The sequence below is a fragment of the Anabas testudineus genome, chromosome 22 (assembly GCF_900324465.2).
Source record: "Anabas testudineus chromosome 22, fAnaTes1.2, whole genome shotgun sequence".
NCBI classification, from domain to species: Eukaryota; Metazoa; Chordata; class Actinopteri; order Anabantiformes; family Anabantidae; genus Anabas; species Anabas testudineus.
In genome coordinates, this window is record NC_046630.1 from 20,643,736 (window position 1) to 20,666,593 (window position 22,858).

The following is a 22,858-nucleotide window of genomic DNA, read 5'->3' on the forward strand; positions in this document are numbered from 1 at the left end:
AGTGGTGTTAAATGCTGAGCTAAACAGGATGCTGGTGAAGGCTCCTCAGAGGTCCAGATGCTAGAGAATGACTTTGTAGTCCGTAGACCCCTTAGCCTGGTATGCAAACTGCATGGGGTCCATTAGTGGGTCTGTGATGGCTTTTAGGTGGGACAGAGTGCATTTTTCAAAAACCTTGATGACCACAGGGGTCGGATAGATAACAAGACCACTGTGTGCCTCAACTTTAACCTCTTGCTGTATGTTTAATGTATTTGTATCAGCATAGTTTTCCTTTGCAATGGATTATTCTGTGCTTTCAGTTTAATCTTCAAATATGGTCCATCTATGTGTTAGCCTGTTTACAACCATGTTTGTGGCCTCATTGAATCAACCTTTATTTGCATAGTTGCATTCAGAAGTTACCCTTTAAGTATAATTTTATTACAAGTTGTGAAAAAACCATAGTTTTCCTTTAATAATGCTACCATTGGCTTCATTCTAAGCAAAACCATCACAATCAGTGTTATACTTTTCCTAAAACTGTTGCACCTTTCATGAAACCATTTTAGAAAGCAGACATAAAACAGCAGGGCAGAATGATAAATGGTGAGTTTCATTGTTAGTTAAGGGAAACCATGAACTGTATTTAAACTGTCTATGCTGCTGTAATCAGGTGCCCCACCATACACGTTGCAGTTTAACAAATATATCTGTTACTCCAGGACACAAGCTGGTATAATGTACTGTATAATGGCATTGTTATTCTAAAGGCCAGGCACTGATGATTAACTGTTGCACTGCACACGCAGTACAAGCTTTTCCCAACATTTTATTGCCCCTTGGTTTACACCCTGTCTGTGTCACCTTCCCCTGTCTAGCTGTGAAGTGAGGCAATGCATAGCACTGGTGGACAAGCCAGAGGAGTTAGCCAGAGGTCAGTCCATTAATCTGGAGTTTGTTGAGATGTTGGGAAGGGCCCCGCTATTCCTCTAAATTGTTAGAGCAAGGAAATTGTAATTCTGTTATTGAGAAGATATTGGTTAGAGTCATGTACCTGATCTTTCTCCACTAGGATCCTTACAGTTATTTGGTGGAACTGTATGTTTCCTGTTCCCAAAACAGAAAATCTGATACAGGAATTACTGTACATGTAGTTTCTAGCTTATTTTACACTGTCTATTCAAGGGGGTCATAGTTGACCATCTTTTAATCTGCCACAAATGGTAGATACCAAGGTGAATGAGCTCTGCATCAGGTTCTGTATAAAACATGAGAAGCGACATAAGAGATGTGTGAATGTTTGATTACAGGTAGCATTTATAACATGATTATAGTAAAGTCATGTTCCACAGTGTTCTCTGGGGAGTCACATAGAGTGGGTCTTGACAGTTGCTCTGTGAGCCCTGTAAGAACTAGAAGACCTGTACATGTCACAGTAGGACCTAAAATAAATTAGATGGTCCTTTTAGTATTGGCTGCTGAAAAGTCATCATGATGAAGAGAATGTTGAGTCTTAAAGAAGGGATGCTCTGCAAACGTTATATGAAATCACTTCAAAGGTACAATTTGTACTTAGCTAATATAGAGGTTTAGGTAGCTTTAAGATGTGAGGTTTGTAACAAATGATTATTTTCAGTACTACTTAAAAACCTTATTAATTCACTGATTTTAAATAATCAAATAACCTTGATTATGAATTAAAAAATCTGAAAACTGCCTGTAACAATTTTGTAAAACTCAGCTTTTCATAGTAAAATAATTAGTTTTCTCCATACTACAGTTAAAAAGTGACTTAGAAGAGCATTTAATTCCCACAACTGAAAAAGTGAAATCAGTGCATAATTGCCATTTTAAAAAAAAACTTGCTTATACTCATAATTGATGTCTCAGTATATCATAAGTCGGTGTTTGGCACACAATTGAATTCTATAACAAACTAAGTACAACCTTTTTCTGTCTTTATTTAGACAGAACAAACTGCCTGACAATTGTGTTTATTTCCTTGATCTGTCTGTTAGAGTAGTAGAGTATATTAACTGTTCACTGCCTCACCTTCCCAGCAGAAGCCTGAGATTGTGGTTTTATTGATTGTGTTTAATTTTTCTCCTATATTTATCTGGGCTACTTGTATTATGAACTTTTCAGCTGTCTCATCACAGTTTATCATAGCTGACCTTCTCCTATCACTGCTAGCACCTAGTCATCCACTGTGCAACAGTGGTGGCTTTGTTCTGGGTTGCGTGTAATTGCTAGCTGGTGATAGGCACTCAGAGCAGTCTGAAACTGCTTAAGGAAGGTTGCAAGGTGCTGTTGTATTGATACACACAGAGCTTGACTATAACATACAGACTGAGCTCCAAAAACGTTCTACAGGTGCACTTTGATACAGGCAGATGTAAATTACACATCACAGACTGGAAAATTAGAACTCCCAATCACCCAGGCACTAGGATGAAATTTCAGCCTTAACATTATGAAATATAACGTGGGTCAAGCTTTGCAGTATTTGTGGTCAATCTAAATAAGCCAGTCATGTTGCCACTAGAACTAGTAGAAAAAAGCAGGAAAGTTTGAATACAATGGATCTGTGTCCTACTTACTTGTGTGTAGTTTTTGTCTTTATAAATAGGTTGGTTGAATTATTATTAGTACATACTGAAAGGAGGTGCAAAGGGAAGCGATTAAGTTGGTCTCTTCAATTCAATAAATTGTTATTTGTATAGCGCCACACTTCACATCAGAAGTCATCTCAAGGCACTTTACAGTGTAGGGTTTTAGACCTTACAACGTATAATTGTATTAGGCAACAGTGAAGAGGAAAAGATCCCTTTAGAGGAACAAACCTCCAGCAGAACCAGGCTCAGGGTGGGTGGCCATCTGCTGTGACCAGTTGGGGTGAGTGGAAAGACCTTTGACCAATGAGTCGAGTTGACTATGGGAAACTTACATTAGCACAACATAGAGGCTCACCAGGCCCAGGATTTTGCACCACTTAACACAAGACGCATAAAGTGGGCACAATATTGGAGAGCTTTTTCCTTCCTCTGTTTGTTGATGTGAAGTGAGCACACTGAGCACAATGACTGTCAGAAGGCTTACTGCTGCATGTTGGTATGTCTTGGGCCTGGTACTAATTATAATTCAGAATCTGGTATGAGTTAGTGTTGCAAGACATTGTCATGGACAGAGCTTAGTTCGGATTGACTTGTAGACAAGAGGGACTCTGTGCCATACTGCTGTTTTCTTGGTGAACAGTTGTTTAAATAATTGTATATTATCACCTACACTAGGTTTTAATAGAATTGTTTCAGTCCTGCTACTTTAAAGAGGCAGACACACAACTTCATGTAGAAAAGCAACTTTTTATCCTAAATAATTGAATAGGTCCATAAGATAAAAATTATGTTTTTGAAACATAAATAGACAGTACATGTGAACATGTCCATGTATGCAGCCAATGTAATAAAAACGGATTCCAAACTGTCTATTTCTATTTCATTTCAAGTCAATTTAGTTTATTTATATAGCACCAAATCACAACAAATCCTCTGAAGTTACTTTACATCAATTGTATTACTATTATTTAAATAGACTGTTTTAATATTTTCATTTTCAAACATTAGACCTACAACGTTTTGAGGTCTTGTCTTTTCTAATGCTAGAGGTGTTCTCTTTTCCAAATGCTATTTAGGGCGTTTTTGGACTACTTTGTAGGGCAGTGGCCTATGAACCCCAGGGTTGTTGGTTTGACTCCCGGTTCCTCCTTGATGCCTAGCCAACCCACATGTTGAAGTGACACTGAACGTCAAAACTGAAATGCAGCTCCCTGTTCACAACAAATTTTGCCAGGGGGTTAATAAGGTATCAATTTTTATTAATGCTACAGATACCTTTAATGCATGATTGCATACCACTGGCAGGTAAAAAGAAATATTATGAAATTTATTATTCAGCAAATGAGAACATGGAGTTAGACAGGGGCCAACATGGTGAACAGTGAGAGATAAAGATAAGACATCCATTTAGATGTGGCCAATGCACAAGGGACGACCCGGTTTGACTCCCGGTTCTTTGTGATAACTGATACACATGGCACATGTGAAATCATGAACTAAGCTTCGATACAGTCAGTTATGTTTCTATGTTTATATTTTAACCCTAACCCTAACTAAAATAAAAACAAGAGAAGATTATTCAGATTTCTTGGCTATTGGTTGTCTATCAAGTTCACAGTGTATTTGTCGTATAACTGTGTAGTCTTATACCTGTGCTTACTGGACTGATTGGTGCAGGACATGACTAATACTGTAAATAGTAAATAGTCAGCAAATACTCAGAGAAGAGGGTGCCTTTCAGGCTGATATGGGGGTCCTCTACCATGACTTCTTTTGAGTATAAGAAGGTCTTCACTCCTGGTGGGGGTGCAGTTGGTGAGGCTAGACAGCTGTGACTGGTGCTCTCTGGATGGATGGAGTTATCAACTTTTAACTAGGAGGTAAATTTGTTACTGTCTGTGTATGATGTGTTTGAGTGTTTTTTTGACCAGTATCCCTGCTGACTAAATAAACTTATTTTGCAGATAAGGCAAATTTATAGAGTACAGGAACATTTAAACAAATATTTGTGAATTAGTTTGTCAATGTAGTCTGCAACATAATAGAACACTCACCCTACGCTATCTTGGGGATCTTCATGTTGGGGAGGTTTTATCAGTTGTTTATTGAGGATCACCTCATGAATTCAATTTACATAAACTGTATGGTCTGTGAAGTAACTAAAAGTCCAACCCCTACACATGCTCAGAGTTTAATGACCACCTAAAACACGTTTCCTAGCCTTTGTATACTTTTGTCATAACAATTATCAATCAAGATTTTTTTTGCTAGAGAAAAATGTTTTATTGATGTTTTTTAATCCTGTTTAATTCCAACATGTGTGGCAGAACATCATCTGTTCAGATTACAAGATATTTGGAGCCAAAGGCAGCATTGTCCAGTCTGTTTATAATTATCCTGTTGAAAGGATGTGTTCTCCTGTTTTATGGAACATACTTCTCTACTTGTGCAACTATCTCAGAAGGGCTTTTTTTGTATTTTTATTTGTTTCTGAATCCCTCATATATTCCTCCTAAATCACCTAATGGAAACAGGGGGCCCTCTGCACAATTTGTCGTGAAGCCTGGTTAATTCAATGAAACAAAAAAAACAGCTGTTTGTTGAGCTTGGTAATGATCCATTTTTTTCATTAAAACATTTAGAAACAAGGTTTATAAGCAAAACAATTTATGTCATAACATGATACTGGTGATACAGAAAGTAAATCTCCTCCAACACCCTTCTATACAAGTGGTGAGAACAAATGGAGAACAAATAAAATCAAAACCTACTGTAGTGAGTCACACCACGAACACTATGGATTTCTCTCAATGTCTCAAGAGAAATTCAGCATGTTGATGTTTGTTGTAGTTGTAGTAACAAATTGTGGCTGGACATGTACCTGCTGTTAACTACGTAGTCCCATATTTTGCTGGTTTGGTTTGTGCATGTCATCAGAAATTAACGCTACACATGGGCATGATCCAATCACACATTAAATCAGTTAGCCAATATGAGAAAAAGTAAGCAACAGCAATGCCACAAAAATAAGGGTATGGTCAAAAAAACATGCGAGGCACGATAAGTCAATGATGCCAATGTCTCTGTCATTACCTACAGATACATGTCGGCAAACAAGAAGTATATCCCTAGCCTTAGAAGTAGCTATAAACCATCTGTGGTGAGCGAGAGTGGTGTGGAAATACTGTAGTAAGCAAACTGTTTGTGGTTTGTATAGCTGCAGTTCCAGGTCTTCGTCTGCTTCGCCTTTTTTAATGACAAATACAGACCACTGCCACTTGCTGGCATAAAGACTTATTTCCAAGTGCCACTTTTAGGCCCCAACAAAGGGGATGCAACAGTTGCCTCTAGTTCTTTGATGCCCTGTTGGTGTGTCACAACTCTGCTGCTACATTCAGACTTTCAATAACAATTTGCTGGGCTTTTGCAGAGCTGTAGTTCTAGGGATGTGTGAAGCACATTTATTTATATGCTATGCTGTGATTGGATGATTGTTTCCACCAACAACAGACACATCAGAAATGCCAGTGCAGTTTTTACAAGTAGTTCATTTTACTGTACTGTCGTGTTAAGTTAAACACTGGTAGTAAATAATAAGGAAACTGAGAAGGCCCGATCTGCTTTTCCACTGCTTGTCAGTGACACTGACTCTAATTCACTTTTAACAGGAATATAGATGATCCAGATTGGCTCTCAGCTGAACTCTGTCACAGCATATTTGCATAAGGTTGAGTTTCTTCCTGTCTGGGGTTACTGTGGCTCTTACACAGTGGGGTGGACTGAATCACTATGCCTAGTTTCCATTTACAATGATTGCCTGCTGTTGCTGTGCCAGCAATTTGTTGTTCATAGTTTGAACATAGCATAACCAATTTTCCTTACAAGAAATTATAAAATACACAGCAACAGCAGAAAATGTAAAATATATACATACCATAGATAATCTGTTTGAGATGATATGGTAGGCATTCAAACAATTTAGTAATGTTTAGGGAAAGCTCGTAGTTTGGATTAAAATAAATACTTCTTTTGAGTTAGGGGACCACCTCATAGTTAATAATAATAAATCCAAAGTAAAAGCTATGGAACAGTCATTGTAAAAGAAACAATGTAGACTATCTGTTTAAAATGGGAAATAAACTGTGGTCCCAGCGTTTACTGACCCATCCATCTGCCCCCACATCTATCTAACACACACATTCCCTGGGTAATCACTGGATGTTACTATACAGTTAAACATAACTATAGGTCATAATAAGCTACTAGCACATAAAACCTATGGGACTGTCTCCATCAGAAATATCTGTAAAACATAAAAAAATAGGCACAAAAAGAATTCAGCAGTGTTTTGTACATATTGGAAAGAAGGATATGTATGTCATTTGAAGGGCTGATAGGCTTTAGACTTAAGTAGGGCTGCAAGATGAGAGAAACTGAAGAAGTATAGAAAAACAGTGAGATACATAATTGATGCATCAAGAGTCTGTGATGGTAGATTATTGTAATAATATATTTATCATTAATGGAGACAGATCAGTAAACATTCTGAAAGCTTTTGGTAAGTTGTAGTAGTCTGCTGTAGGTCTGTGAAAATAGGTTGAAAGCAGGCTTGTCAAAATAATAACCTGCCGCCCTCCACCAGCACATGCTTTGTTAATCATAGTTCAGAGACAGAGGCCAAAGAGGAAGAGTTCTAAAGACAGAGGAGCAGAGTTTTCTTTCTTGTTTATAGTCAGATTTCTGTAATATTCTGCTGTGTGGTACCTTTTAGTTCCACAGTCTCACTCTTCCCTTAGGCTGTTTATGTAAAGGAAAGAATGACTAAGAGCTGGTTTGTAGAAAGATAAACAATTGACACTAGAGCTTTGTTTTATATGCATCAAAAAATATTTTTTTTACAGCTTACCCCAGTCCACCACAGACTTAGCTCAGTATACACACTCTTATCTCAGAGCCAGTAAAATGCTAATTACTCAGCGTGTCCCCCGTCACAAGCAGCCCAGTCATTGTCTTGTCTTTGAGCCTCCAAATGGCCAAATATTTGAACGGAAGTGCCTGCGTTTTTATGAGATGGCTATTGTTGTTTTAACTCAGTCATACGGATGAAGTTACCCTGTGTAAGCTGCCTTGGTGATGAGGGCTGGCTGGGTGTGAAGATAGCATCAGAGCCAGTAAAGGGGAAATTCCATTGCAGGGAAGTGATACAATCTGAAATGCAGACAGTGCCATAATACAGTTGGTGAATGTCTTTAAAAGCGCTGGAAAAATACATATTGTTTGATTATTATTATTATTAATAATAATAATATTAGTAGTAGTAGTGCTTGTGTACATGTGTGCTTATGTCTAGATAAGAGTGATGGAGCCTGTGTGACAAACGTTTCTCATCTGAACAGGATTTGTGTTTGAGCAGAACTGCAGCATTTGTATATATATATGTAAAATAGCAAGTTCTTAGTGAATTTTTTAAATTTAAACCTAAAATTAAAGTGGTGACCATGAAATCTACTGCCATGAGCTGAAATATACTTTTATAGAGAATGTGAAGTTGTATCACACTGTGCTGCATGTTGGCACCATACACACTATGTTTACCTGGAGTTCATGTGAGTTACCTGTGTATTTTTCATTAATTTAGCTCAAAATTGAAGCGAATAAATGACGGGGAAAGAAAAAGAAAACCCAACCTTTGCACTGCCTCTGGAATATTGTATATTCTCTTGTTTTTTGACTGAGTGCATACACTTTGTGTGACTTTACAATATATACATTGTGAAAAGTTTTCCAGTGGCTGGGTGCATGATCTGCTAAGTTACTATCCAAAGGGTTGACACCATTTTGCCTTCTCTGCGAGTATTGAATGATGCACTCAATATGAACAAAAACAACACACAGTGGTTTATCCATTATTATTTCAAATAAATCAGAAACACACAGTGTTACTAAGAAGAAAAGGCAAATTAGCTTTTAATAATAAATTATTATTCTAGTAATTAAAGGGCTACTCTGTTTGTTAGTTTTTACACATGTTTCGTTACAAGCTGCATTTTGTTAATGTGTTTCTTTACCTGTTTTCTGTTGGGTCACAAAACAAACAACTTTGGAGGCTGCATGGTATGTAGCTTCAGGGCAGTGTGGCTTCTTCTCAGATCAGCTGCTTTCATCAGATGCACTGCTAGACCGATAGCTTTTATGAGGGGTTGTAATTTCAGGGTGCCTTCTGTCTCATCTTTCACAGTGAAGAGAAGGTCTTTATATACAAGTTAAGTTTTTTTTAAATGCCAGTACATTTAAACACAGTACATTCACACTTTCTATTCCACAGCAGACAGGGCATTGCTTGTGGTGCTTCAGAAATGGTCACTTTTTTTAGTTTGAAGGGTTCTTCTGCTGGTCCAGCATTGGCCATTCCTGTTTAAACTGGCAGCACTGAGATATTCTCCTCCCACATTTTTCTTGATCTAATTTCACAACAGTTCTGCTCCAGCTGCAGACATCACCAGGTAAGAGTGAAAACAGAGATTTTGAAGGTTTGGTTCTTTATCCTGTAAAGGATAGTAATAGTACTGCTGGCTCATTCCCATTAACTAAACTAAATTTACATACTATATCAAATTGCATAAATAATTAATGAGCTGTAAATGTACCATAAAATGCAATATACAAAATCAATGTGTGAAGTGATAAACATGCAGTGGTTATGTTGTGTGCTGTTTGCGAACACTCTAGGGATGTCTTCAAGCAATGATCCTACTGATATAAGACCTCAAACATTAGTGTGGGATTTCTTTCTTTAAGATAGCACTTACCTCTGTAAATGAGTAGACACTGAATAACTCCCATGACAGAAAACTGAGAGTCTGACTAAGTGAGAGAGACAGAGGAGGTACACAGTTTGTTCTGAATTGGATATCTAGATGTGGGAGGTTGACTAGGAATTGACTGGCTTTGACTGGCCACACAATGTGTGCCCCTCCAGAAGAACTTAGACCATAGCAATGTATTCTGAGTCTTAACTGCAGAAGGTCAAGTACCCGATTAACAGATAGAAGCAAGAGAAGTAAAAGCACTTTAAAATCAATTAAGTCAGCATCACACACAACACAGGCTGGTCTTGTAGAGGATTGGGCTGATAATTATAATGCCTGCAACTTTGTAAACATCAAAGTGTGGTACAGACAGTTAGATACAAAACACACTGACTCTACATATAGCTAAAGCAAACACTAACTAACTGTATGCTTATATATAGGTGAGGCAAATCATAATGAATTAAGAGAAAAATCAGTGGTCTGTAGACCTGACATCAGTCTGTCTGTGGAAAGATTTTAAGTGGCCACACAGAACACATTGATTTGCAAGGATTTCAGGCTTAAGCAACCGAAACCTCATGGACTTGGCAGGTAATGAAATGTGTGTGACATCACACACTAGTGGCCATATGGAGTAAGAATGTTTTAATTAGTCTTGTCTGCAGGGCAAAAAAAGCACATTGGTTGAGCGAAAGGGTCAGATTCAATGGCAGAACTTATCAACCATTAATAACTGAATTAAGAATTTCCCCATCGTGGGATAAATAAAGTCTATCTTATAAGTCTATCTTATCTTACTTCTGTTCTTTGCCGCTGTTGGAGACATGTTTTGAGAGCTACATTTCTACACCACCTAAGAGGATATATTAAATAAATTGTCTCAATTATGAGTATAACAAAAAAGTCTGAAAAAAGTACATGCATTCTTACTCAGGGACGTGATCAGCGTCTCATATATAAAGAAGCTGGAGAAGTGGCAAAGCAGTGGAACAGCAACACACAAGCACCAGTTTTGCCCTTCACGTTCAGTTTATGGTAATATCCAGGTCATACTTACACTCAGGTCATAAGTCTTACACTTATCCAACACTGTTAACACTGTCAACTGGGACAGATGGCATGATAGAGGCTAATTCACTACTGTCAGCAGTTCAGCAAGATGTATGTGATTTACTTGTTACTTAACCACACAGTCCATACAAAAATATTGATTAAAAACATCATGGCTGCTTGAAACTTAAAAACACTCGATTAACCACTCACATTCGTGGACACGGAAAAATGTAAGAGAAGAAAAGCAGCGGTTGAGTTTTCAGTCATATTTTCTTCCGTTTACACTTGTGGTTCTTTGCTTCCATCCACTGAGGTTTCACTCAGCCAGCAACATCATTTTTGTCTCCAAAGCAGCTCAGCCTACAAGAAATGTTGCAGTAACTCTAGTCTGCTCTCCGTGAACTGTTAACTTAAACTTGGCCAAAAAACTTAAGGAAATTAAGACTAGAAGTAGACAACTGGAGAATGGGGATTAATAGAGACAAAAGTTATGGGACTGAGAAACTCAAAGAGACAAGCAGACACATCACAAACACAGTCACACAGAAGATGGAAAGAAAAGTTTAGATGTGCCAGAAGGCCCTCAGTCAAAACCCCGGTAGATGGAGCTATGCCCTGGTTTCTCAGTGCTGAAAGGGCCCTTTCATGGTGGAGGCGGGAGGCTGTTGGAATGCAGCAGCCAGCAATCTCTTTCACCTCTGGATGGAAAAGCATCTTATTACTTGCAGTGCCTCATTTTCCAAGGTTATGGCTACATGTAATCAATCACTGCCACTCCCTGAGAACAGGCTTAAGGAAGCTCAGCTACGTTCTTTGTTTTGTTTTCTTGTAGAGTGGTGATGCACCCCACATGCATGTTAAAAGCCATGGCATCTGGCAGCAGCTACTTAACAAGACTAAAGCCCCACTAGAGTCACCTAGAGACTGCTCGGTTCATTACACCTCACAGTACATGAGTATTAAAGGACATTATCTATTATAAGAGTCTTATTTTTGCAGGCAGCTGTGTGTTGTTTCAGTGTCATTTCATTCAGGGAGGGGCTCACTTGTGGCTCAGAGCTAATTGAGCTGACCTCACTCTAGCCTTGACCGCAGTGGGACATCTCCCTCTTTAGTAAAGTTTCAGCCTCTAACTGGCTTCAAGATGATAGTTACTCTCCTGACAAACATATTACCATGGTAACACATCATGCTAACTCTGCTGTTTGTGCAATATTAGTCAAACAATCACACAGTGTTTAGATTTTGTTCATTTCTCTTCCTGTTTATAAAATGTTTGCTATTAGTTATCATAAATATATTTAATGTGTTTGTCTTTGGAGGAATTTGTCAAAAATGAGAAAAAATGTCCTGAGATGATACTGAATCTATTTGTATTTATTATTGAAAGGTTTAAAATAATTAAATCTTCTTTATATATAATAGATTCAAAAATAAAACTAAGCAGAAGTAAGGAATCTGCTCACCTAAATGCTTTGCACATTGCTAATGCCTCAATTAGCTGGCATGCATTTATTTGCTTTTAATTTCTGTTGCTGCATTATTACTTGTATGTTCTTTTTGTGTTTCTCTGTCAGTTAGGACGCCTACAGAAACTGTGTATATGGGTAAAGCAGCTCACTATAACCAGAATCCTACATCCTAAATATTAACATATGTCACAGTAATTATGCTTCTTATAACAGAAAATGTCTTCATTTTGTCTGACTTGACTTTATGAGTTATACAACAATAACATTCCTTCATGGTAAACCTTCATGCACACGAATGCATTTATAATTTTGGGGGATTTATTTTGCACAGTATTAAATGATATAAAATATATATACCGGTATATAAAATGTTTTGTTTTTTATTATTCCACTGGCATGGCACAAAACTGGAGCCTTTGATGAAGATGCAGGATGCCTGCTTTATTCCAAATTATTTCACTGCTCATCACTGTTTTTCTCAACAATTTCACTGTTGAAGTTTGTTACACTTGTGTGTAGAAAAAACACTGAACAGTAATTGCCATGTCTGGACATTTGTATAAATAATGAAGGTAACTTATACAGGTTCTCGATATTAAAATATGCAAAATACTTTCCCAGTTTGGGGATTCACATATCACAGTTGTTGCTGATCATGAATCATGTTAATCCACTGAGGGTAGGGATTTGCTTATGTACAAAATGTTTGCAAAATTACATTCAGTAACATGAATGGTAATGGTTTTGGTTGAGTTGTTCTTATTTGGCACAACATGGCTGATGGTATAGTTCCTTTGAGACTTACTGTTTGTCTTGCTGTTCCTGCAGCTGATCCCAGTCTTTCGGAGGATACAGATAGTTTGGCTGAAGCCCAGAGTGGTGCTGCACCTACAGCTGAAGGTGAGAATAAAGAACTGTTCGAGTTATTACCTGTGAAACTCACTATTTAGTAATTTGCTGTACAGTATTTATTTTGATCAATATAAAAATCAAAAACTCAGACGATTCTCCTCAGAAGATGTACAAGTTGCGTAATGGCTGTGAACACAGAACCACAGCGCTCATTGAAATGTAATATTTCTTGTAGCATGATCACCTTCATCTTGCTTGTCTGTGGGCTGTATGTTAAGAAAGTAGTACTGTGTCTTTATAGAAGGTGTAGCATGAGCTCTCAGTTAGCTTCAGCTCTGGTGAGGCATTCAGGGAAAACACAGACTGTAGGTCATCTGTGTTGTGAGGCATTCAGGCACAGTACATCTCATCTCTCTTTTGAAAGTGCTCATAGCCCACTAGAGTTTAGTGTTACAAATTGTTACATTTAATGGGTAACTTACCAAATGAACATTTTACAGATTTGTCTGTGTTAAAATTAAACACATTAAAGGACAGAGTAGGTCTGTGTTTATGTTTTAGGTCCCAAACATTATCCACACAAGGACTTGATGCATTCTAGGCTATGTCACCAGAAAAATTCTGATCTAATACAACCACTAGCTTCAATCTGAGCATTGCATTTATATGGGTCTAAATGTCCATAACTTAACATTTCTTGCAAACATTGCAGCACTCTGGCTATACACGTCTTATCATGGTTTTTTTTTTACGTGAATAACATCCACCAATAAGTCACCTTAGATCTCTATACTGTGGTTCTATCAACAACTTGAAGTTTGTCACCTCTGCTGATGAGTAAGACTGCTTTGACTCAGAACACTTACATTGTAACACGTAAATTGTAACCATTGTGTGTTTATGGGCCAGCTGTTACCATATGAGGACAGTTCCGAAATGTCAAACCTAGTAGTTAGTTCAGTTTTATAAAAGACTAAGTACACTACTATTCAAATGTTTGAACACACATAGAAATTACAGTGTGTGAATAAAAATCAGATTCAGAAATACATTGTAGACATTATCAATACTGTAAATATTGTACTGACTATTGTAGCCGAAAACAGCTAAATTAATATTTACAGAAACGTACAGAGGCATCGGCAAACATTAGTACTATCTTCCAATAGCACAATAGTACGTTTGCTAATGCAAGTGTATTAACTGAAAACTGATCATTTTAAAACCCTTTGATGGTAACACAGTTTATTTTGTCGTTTCATGAACAACATGGTAATTCCTAATTTTTGGTACACTGGTACTGCTGGTGCCTTTAGGTAACATTTTTGACCAAACATTTGATGACTACTTCCACTGCTTGGTACAGGGTTCCCACACAGCCTGAAATTTATTAGATAATTTTTTCTAGTATACTAAAGTAGCAGTAAGAGTAAGTAAAACATTGTGCCATTGTGTAATTGTCAAGCATCATGGCTGTGGTGTTTCAGTGATTTACTTGACAACAACTTGCCAGCCTAGGAAGTTTAAAAATCAATGATGGAGAAATGATGGAGGATAATTAAATCCCATGCAGACCACCCTGGATTAAGTCTTGTCACACCAGACCAGAATAAATACAAGGGAGACTGTTTTAAAGTGTGCTTATAACACTTTCAGATTTTAGAAACCCTAATCTATTTTTGACATTTTTTATCCCGACCTGGCTCAGATCATGTAGAAACATGTATCCATGCAAATGCTGTGCATACAGTCCCCTCTAAAAGTGGTGGAACTGCAATAAACACAGAATGTTCAGACCAGGTGTTTGCAGTTTTTCTAGAGGCAGTGATTAAGATTAGTCCTAGAGTTGATTGTTGCTGTTGTCAACTAGTTTGTTATTGTCCTTAATACATTATATGTAAGGGTGAGGTTGTAATGAACCAGGTCAAAATGCCAGACTCAAGTAAAATACAAAAATAAATTATTGTCAGAAATAACTAGGAGGAAATTATAACTAGGCAAGGGAACAAAGGTAATAAATGGTCTGCACTGCACTTATATAGCGCTTTTCTACCTAGCTGGTACTCGAAGCGCTTTACACTGCTTCTCATTCACCCATTCACACACACAAGCACGCACACATTCACACACCGATGGCTGCTATGCAGCTGACCTGACTCACCGGGGGCAACTAGGGGCTCAGTATCTTGCCCAAGGACACTTTGGCATGTGACGTGGCAGCCGGGAATCGAACCACCAATCCTGCGATTGGCAGCCAACTGCTCTACCTATTGAGCCACAGCCACCCCTAATAGAAAACAGGTAACAAGTAACAAGTAACAATTAGGCACAAGGCACAGATCAGTGTGCACAAAAACAAAGTGACAACAAAAAACAACCAGACACACAGCGTGGCACAAATCAAAAACCAAAACTTGAAATACAAAAACAGAAGGAAACAACAGCTGTGGTAAAGACTGGGAAAAGTAAAAACATAAAAGCACTGCAAAAGAGCAGGCAAAAATGTACAATGGCAAAGGTACAAAGTCCGTAATCCAGGGGTTAATCCAAATAAGAGCAAAGGTCTAAAAAACGAGGCAGGTTGCCTTGACAAAGGGCAAGGTCCAGAAATACAGGGCAAGAGTCAAGGTAAGGTGATGAAGCTAGGATGGCTGGAAAGCAGCATTAACACTGACAATCTGGCAAGTCAGTACTGGATGAGGAACTTGCCTGTAAAGGGAAGATAACATGACAAACTGGAAAACAATGAGGAAAAGCAAAAAGGAAAGCTTGACATGCGAGGACAGTGCTAGGACAGGAAATGAAATTCAAAATAAAAACATGGGCCAGGAAGTAAAAAAATCATGACACTATAATGCACTACTTTTCAGAATGGTTGGCAATTCACAGTTGGCAGCAAAGTCTAGAATATACACAAGCGATGATCTCCTTTAATTACAATGGTGCAGGCCTGGAGTATATCACCCAATTCCAGCTAAGCTGAGGAGGTCTCTTTGTGGATGTTGAGCTGGTGCTAAACTAAAGGCTAGGAGATGCAGATACAAACCTTTCCTATCATCTATTATCATGGAAAGTGTCATCTCAATACTATACAAAATAGAGAAGCTGGAGGAACTGTTTAGGACCCAGAGAGAATTTTGTAAGTGTAGTCTGACGTGTTTCAATGAGACCTGGCTGAATCAAAAAAAACGAAAGTCTTAGATGTATGTGCCTAATTTTACGATGTTCAAGCAGACAGAGATGATCAGGTATAACCCTGGTCATTTTACTGTCAGAGGATATTTTGTCAGGACATTGAGCTTTTGGCATTTAGTCTCACAATACATTCATTCATCGCAATACTACTACTCTTAACTCATTCAACCAAGAGCAAATGCTAATGTTGCATGTGAAGTCAGACTGTTGCCAGTATACAAACTCAACATTCTGAGGTCCTCATTATAATATTAGGAGATTTTAACCATGTGACTCACACCTCATACATGACTGGATTTTTCTCCATTTTGTCCCACCAGAGAAGGTACAGTGCATCCAGAAAGTATTCAAAGTGCTTTTTTTTTTTTTTTTTTACATTTATTTATGTTACAACCTTATTCCAAAATAAATTAAATTCATTACTTTCCTTAAAAATCTACAAAAAATACCCCATAATGTCAAAGTGAAAAATGTTTATTTTAAATAAACACACGTGCATTCAGATAGTATTCACAGTCTTTGCAATGACACTCAAAATTGAGCTTTGGTGCATCCTGTTTTCACTCATCATCCTTGAGATGTTTTAACAACTTTATTGGAGTCCATCTGTGGGAAATTCAGTATCTGGCCATCAGGCCATCCCTACAGCGAACCATGGTGGTGGCAGCATCATGCTGTGGGGATGTTTATCAGCGGTAGGAACTGGGAGACTTGTCAGGATTAAGGTAAAGATGAATACAGCAATATATAAAGGCATCCTTGAGTGCTCTGGACCTCAGACTGGGGCGACAGTTCATCTTTCAATAGGACAACGACCCTAAGCACACAGCCAGAGCCCAGCCAGAGCCCAGATTTAATCCTATTTAACATATCTGGAGAGATCTGAAAGTTGCTGTCTCCTCCTCCCTCTACTCCAACTCCTCCTCCATATACTCCAACTCCTTTTCCTACCCCTGTGTACAACTCCACCCCTGCAGCTATGCCCCCTATATCACCTGAGCATGCTCCACCATGTGTCACGGTAACGGATCAGACTGCAGTTACAAGGACTGTGCTGTGGGAAGGCATCAACCCTAGATGGTGTATGTTCTAGGCCGCTTAAGGACTATGATTACCTGACAGAAAGGCCACAGTTGGTCAGGCTGGGGAACTGCATCTCTGGTAAAGTTCTAAGTAGCACTGGGGCTGCACAGGACTTGACTTAATTTACTCTACACAGGAGACTTCAAGTAAAATTCGGAGCATTGCCACATTCAGAAGTACTCTGATGAAACTGCAATTGATGCATATTGCATGCATCAGGAATGGACAGGAAGAGGAGTACATAGGACTGATAAACTTCTTCAGCTACTTGAGTCACAAAAACTGCCTCTTACTGCCTCGTACTGGACATTTAAAAAACAAAGAGATGGTGGTGGATTTCAAATGTCTAAACCCCCTCCTCATCCAGTAAACACTGAAGTGGTGCCAGCCTACAAATATCTAGGTGTACACCTGGTTTTGCTCTGCAATTTGCTTAGAAGGCAGCATAAAACAAAACAATGCAAGGCGTCTGGACAAACAGGTGCAAAAAGCTTGTTCAGTGAATGGAATGAGGTTGGACTCACTAGAGGCTGTGGTGGCAAAACGCAAACAGAAAAAGATAAAAAACCTATAATATACCAACCATCCCCTACCAGAAGTACCTGGAGTGGACAGCTCAGCTCACTGCGTTGCATGACTTCTATGTGAATTTCCCTTTAGAGAGTAATAAAGTCTATTTTATCTTATATATTATTATAGATTGTTAACATGGGAGATTATTGAGGAATATAAATGGCTCACTGCCCACACTGGCGAGGTTTGTTAATGTTTTTGATTTTGACAAATGCATTACATCCTTTAATGAAAGATGAGGATGCTATAATTAAAGGGCTGCGTGGTGACATCACTCAGCTCTAGCCTGCTCTGCAGAGGACTCTGCTGTAGCTAGGTTGGGAGGCTGGGCACATCCCTGTTTTTCCATTGTGTCAACTCCAGAGCCTGGCAGCCACTCAAAAAGCAGCTAGTTGTACTAATAGGCAGGGAACTTATGTGTGTGTGTGTGTGTGTTTATCATTGTCTGTGCACAGCGACTGTAAAAACATTCCTATGTCAGCTTTGCAGTGCTGAGGTCCCATCAAGACACTTAAATCAGCACTGTTACTCTGACTGACTGAAGACTTCATCTGAGACCACTCAGATGAAGAGAGAAAAAGACAGAGAAAAAAAGCAATAGTAAAACAACACAAACAAAAATACCAGCTGGCCTCTATACTGTCAGCACAGAGCTTCACAATACAGTTGGAAAATTACTCCAGAACTGTTTCCTCTGCTAAAAGGTTGCTGGATTGCCACCAACTGTTGACTCAAACAATTCTGGGGTCTACATTAGTCTGCCTCTGTATAATCTGCTGTCAGCCACACTTAAATCCTGCTCAAGTTCTTTTTGCTCTCTAAGTTCTTGGAAGAAGAGCTGGGGCCAGCATTAGGTTTTTGTGACTACTTTGCTAAGAGGAAATGTGTGAAGAAAATTACTTCCTTTTTCTATTCCTACTTAAGGTGTGATAAGTACAACCGTTACTGTGATTATGTTTGATTACCTCTGAAGTTTTTTATTTGTTTATTGTAACTATCAAAGAAGGAAGTTATTATTGTCATTACCCACTTCCTGCTGGGTGGCGCTTAGTGTTTTTTTATAGAGACAAGGTTAGATTTGGGTTCAGCTCTATTGTTATTTCCACACACACCCCCTACCCTAGGGTTACTAGAGCAATATGGTTAAAAAGTTATGGTTATCATGGCCAATATTGTTATTTGCAATATAATAAAGAAATGGTGTGACGGTCCGATTCTACCCAGTTATAGCCTATCATTAAGTTCTATTATCTTTTAAGTGTGTTGTCTCTGCCATATGGTTTGCTGTCTGAGTCTGGGATTTGTTTTGAGCACTCAGCTGTGCATTTGTGGCTCTCTCCTTACAGATGTCATTTTGTTGGTAGTAAAAGTTTAGTTTTGAGTCTGTTGTGGAGAAAAATAACACTCTTAGTGACATCAGAACTAGGCCACAAAATGGTTACTGTCTCTTCTATATGGTGTGTTTTCCCTGCTATATGGTGAGCTGTCTCTTCTATATGGTGTGTTTTCCCTGTTATATGGTGAGCTGTCTCTGTTATATGGTGTGTGAACCTTTTGAATTTTGTGGTTTTCTGTATTAATTTATCATAAAATGTGATTTGACCTTCATCTAACTCAAGAATATTACCAAATCTGATAAAATATGAAACATGAGCACAAACAAAATCTGATCTTTCATGTCTTTATTGAGAACAACCATAAAAACCTCATAGTGCTACTGGTAGTACCTTAGTACTGCTACTACTATGTATTAGACTCCAGGTATGCTAGTACCTGACTCCAGTTAACTTTTAACTAACTTACCACTGTATATAGTGTGCTGTCTGAGTGTGGAATTCGTTTTGATCACTGTACATTTGTGTCTCTCTCTGTACAGATGTCATTCTTTTGTTGGTGGTAGAAGAAGTTAGTTTTGTTTTGAGTCTGTTGCAGGGACCAGTCTTCAGAAACAGCCTAATTAAGAAATTACTCAAGCACAATTTACTGTTTAGTAGACACTCTTATTGGCCTATCGGAACACTGATACAAAAGAGAAGAACTGCAACACTTTTACAAACATCCTTTAGTTTTTACAAAGCACACAAAATCTGGGATTATGACAGACTCAACGAGAGGAAAACATTTCTCATCATGAATGTTTGTTTTGTGTAATCTACATATCCTTGTCAGCCAAAGATAAATACTGTTCTCAGCCTTGGATAATCAGTCCTTGTTTATTACTATTTGCTTTTTCAGTTTAATTATATTGAGAATCAGTGTCACTCACTGACATCACTTACAACAGAACTTTGTGGACCACATTTAAACAAGCTTGGGCCACCCCATATGCGAAACAAAACATCAAACGTAACTCAAAATATCTATGTCTGAGTAACCTCCTTGATGTCACCCAGGCTGAGTTGTGGCAATTGTCCCAAAAATACATCTAACTCTAATTTTTTTTCAAGTGGCAGACACAAAAGTTGAGTTTCAACAGAGGAAAACTGCTTAAAATTTTCTTAGCATTTGTTTGAGGATTTGAATTAAGTGAAAACTCTAAATCTTTGTCAGTGCCAATACCATGTAACACATAAGCAGGAGATTGAGAGCGTGAAGGCGGCTGCATGAGTGGATCAGCAAGTGTGAAATGGCTATGATGTACTGAAATGACTGTATTGTGTCATGTATCATGAACATAAATGGACATTATCTGATTGATGATCCCGTGACTTTGATGTATGAATGAGATAGCCGATGTCAGAGCTATGACACTATGCTCTATTATATCAGGTTTCTTGACCACACTTCCGCTATTCCTCCTTCTATATTTAAACCACCATATTTTTCATCTCCTCAAGGTTATTTCCTGGAGTTCCAAGAGCCAGTCAACAATATCACCCACTTCCAGGGCCAGACAGCCACGTTGCACTGCAAGGTGGCAGGAAATCCACGACCGTCCATCCGCTGGCTGAAGAATGATGCCCCTTTGGTCCAGGAACATGGGCGCATAACTATCCGCAAGACAGAGGCAGGATCCAAGCTCCGCATACAAGACTTGGACACGACAGACACAGGCTATTATCAGTGTGTCGCCTCAAACTCACTCAAGGTCATCTCTGCCACAGGTGTCCTATACGTCAAACTAGGTATGGTTCACATCATGGCTCATCAGGACTTCAATTACTCTGCCATGTATACATGTAACTGGGTTTTTAATCAGCTTTTTACAGGAGCACATGTACAAGACAAAGACTGCAGACACTTGCCACTCTACCACTCAGCTGAGATGTGCAGTTAAATTATATGAGAGATCATTACACATAGTCTCATTTTTAAACTCAGGTCAAGCTAAAACTGAAACCAGCACAAAGTGCCCCATAGACATCTCAATAAGTCACTCTTCAATTTGTATTTTTAAAATTCAGACAGTACTGTAAAAAGGAGCGATGTGACTATGTACTCATCTGTGTACACTGATTGTAATCAGTATAAATTATGTTCTTGTAACCATTGTTTACTTATATTTTTGTTTTTGGATTCACAGGACAGATGCCCACACATGGCCCCAGCGAATCGTAAGTGAACACCATCTGTTAATATTAAAGCATGTGTGAATAAACAGTTAATAGCAATATAACTATGAATGTTATATTTTTTCAATTATATTGCATTAATTATGTGTTAAAAAAATTATAAGTTGCTGAGTTAAGACATTCTCAAAGACAAACATTTGGTGCGCTTGCAATGGATGTAATTTAATGGCAACAAATTCCTTTTAAAACTCTGTCTGCTGTTTTTAAATGCAACACAACATTTACTTTAAAAAGTAATTATAATAGCAAAATATTACAGTGGCAATATTCACCCTGTGAAGTCACAATAATACAAACATTACATCTGCATTTTGAAGCTTCTCCTTCATCTTGTTTAGTTAAAGCATTAGGTGATCTTACATCAGTTTTGACATCAGAACCTCCCAGTGAAAGTGTGTTATTATTATGTTAATAATCCAGAACTACCTTTAGATTTCAAATCATTTTAACAACAAAGTAACTTTTAGAAAATAAATTAGAATAAGAGCCATTTTTAAGTATTTTTGTAAGTTGTAAGCTTTACTCCATACGTTATTAATTTGCTTTGTACCTTAGCAGCATCTAATAGTGTTTTAAGAAGCCTTCTGTTGTGTACTGCTTATTTTTTCATTTTTAAGCAAGAACAATCTTGTCACCCCTGTCACCTCTGCAGTCACCTCAATATATGGCTATGGTGAATAACTTCACTCTATTGCAAATATGGCAGCACTCTATAGTACATTTCAAAATCGAGATTTAGATTGTGGATCATGATTATGATAAAAAAAACTGTCATGATAAGATCTGTGAGCAAGGTCTCACATGCATAGGATTTGATTTATTTCTTAAACTAATTTAACTAAAAGGCAACAGGATTTTACTAATTTATACTGTAGAACATGGCCTGTGCAAAAACATTGTTCTGATTTTTTCTCTAAAAAGAAAATACCCACAAAAGCTGCTTTATGAACAATCATTGGTACTGTTGATTGGTAGGACCAGTCAGCCCATCTGTGTGGGTTGTTTTATGAGTAGTTGTTTTTGTGTCAGGTTATTATGTATTGATGATGTTATCATCTGTCAAAACATCGGGTGGGTTATACTGTACAGTTACCTACTTTTAAGTCTGGAAATTATCTGAAATACTGTTTGTTTTGGGATTATGTTTAGGTTTTACAGTTGTCCTGTGGTCAGGAATGACATTTATTTTGAGTCTAGATTAGATTTTAGAAATACCAAAACTGAGTAGTTTGTAGACGGAATTACTTGCTTACTTATGTTCAGGTATGTAGAAACAAATACTTCTGCTTTTCATTTAACTAGTGCCTGTCTAAAGCTAAAATAGGCATGCAAAGACATGGTAACACTCATACCTTTACTGCTTAGAAATGACTATTAGAAATGCTCATGACCCTGTGCTATGCTGCAGCGTGACTAATACAACCAAACGATGAGGGTAACAGGCCAGGCAGATGTTTTCTCAGTGTCTTGTGGGTTTGACGCACTGGAACGGAACTCAGAATAGATTCCTCAGCTAACAGACACTAGCTTTTGGTTTGGACAGGCCTGCACTGAACTGGAAAGAATGCTTATTTATGTCCTGAGTCATAACCAACTAATTCTGAATACAGTGCATCCATAATGTAGTCCCAGCGTTTACCTTTTTCTGC

The 22,858-nt window shown here is 38.1% G+C and overlaps 1 protein-coding gene across 1 annotated transcript in view; it reads left to right on the plus strand.

The window, feature by feature from the left end:
- Nucleotides 1-22,858, plus strand: part of ror2 (receptor tyrosine kinase-like orphan receptor 2) — a 31,225-nt gene that overhangs the window by 1,336 nt on the left and 7,031 nt on the right. Inside the window, exons 2-4 of the mRNA XM_026339877.1 lie at nucleotides 12,763-12,834; nucleotides 20,475-20,762; nucleotides 21,161-21,191. Coding sequence (XP_026195662.1) covers nucleotides 12,763-12,834; nucleotides 20,475-20,762; nucleotides 21,161-21,191 — 391 coding nt within the window. The remainder of the gene's footprint in view (nucleotides 1-12,762; nucleotides 12,835-20,474; nucleotides 20,763-21,160; nucleotides 21,192-22,858) is intronic.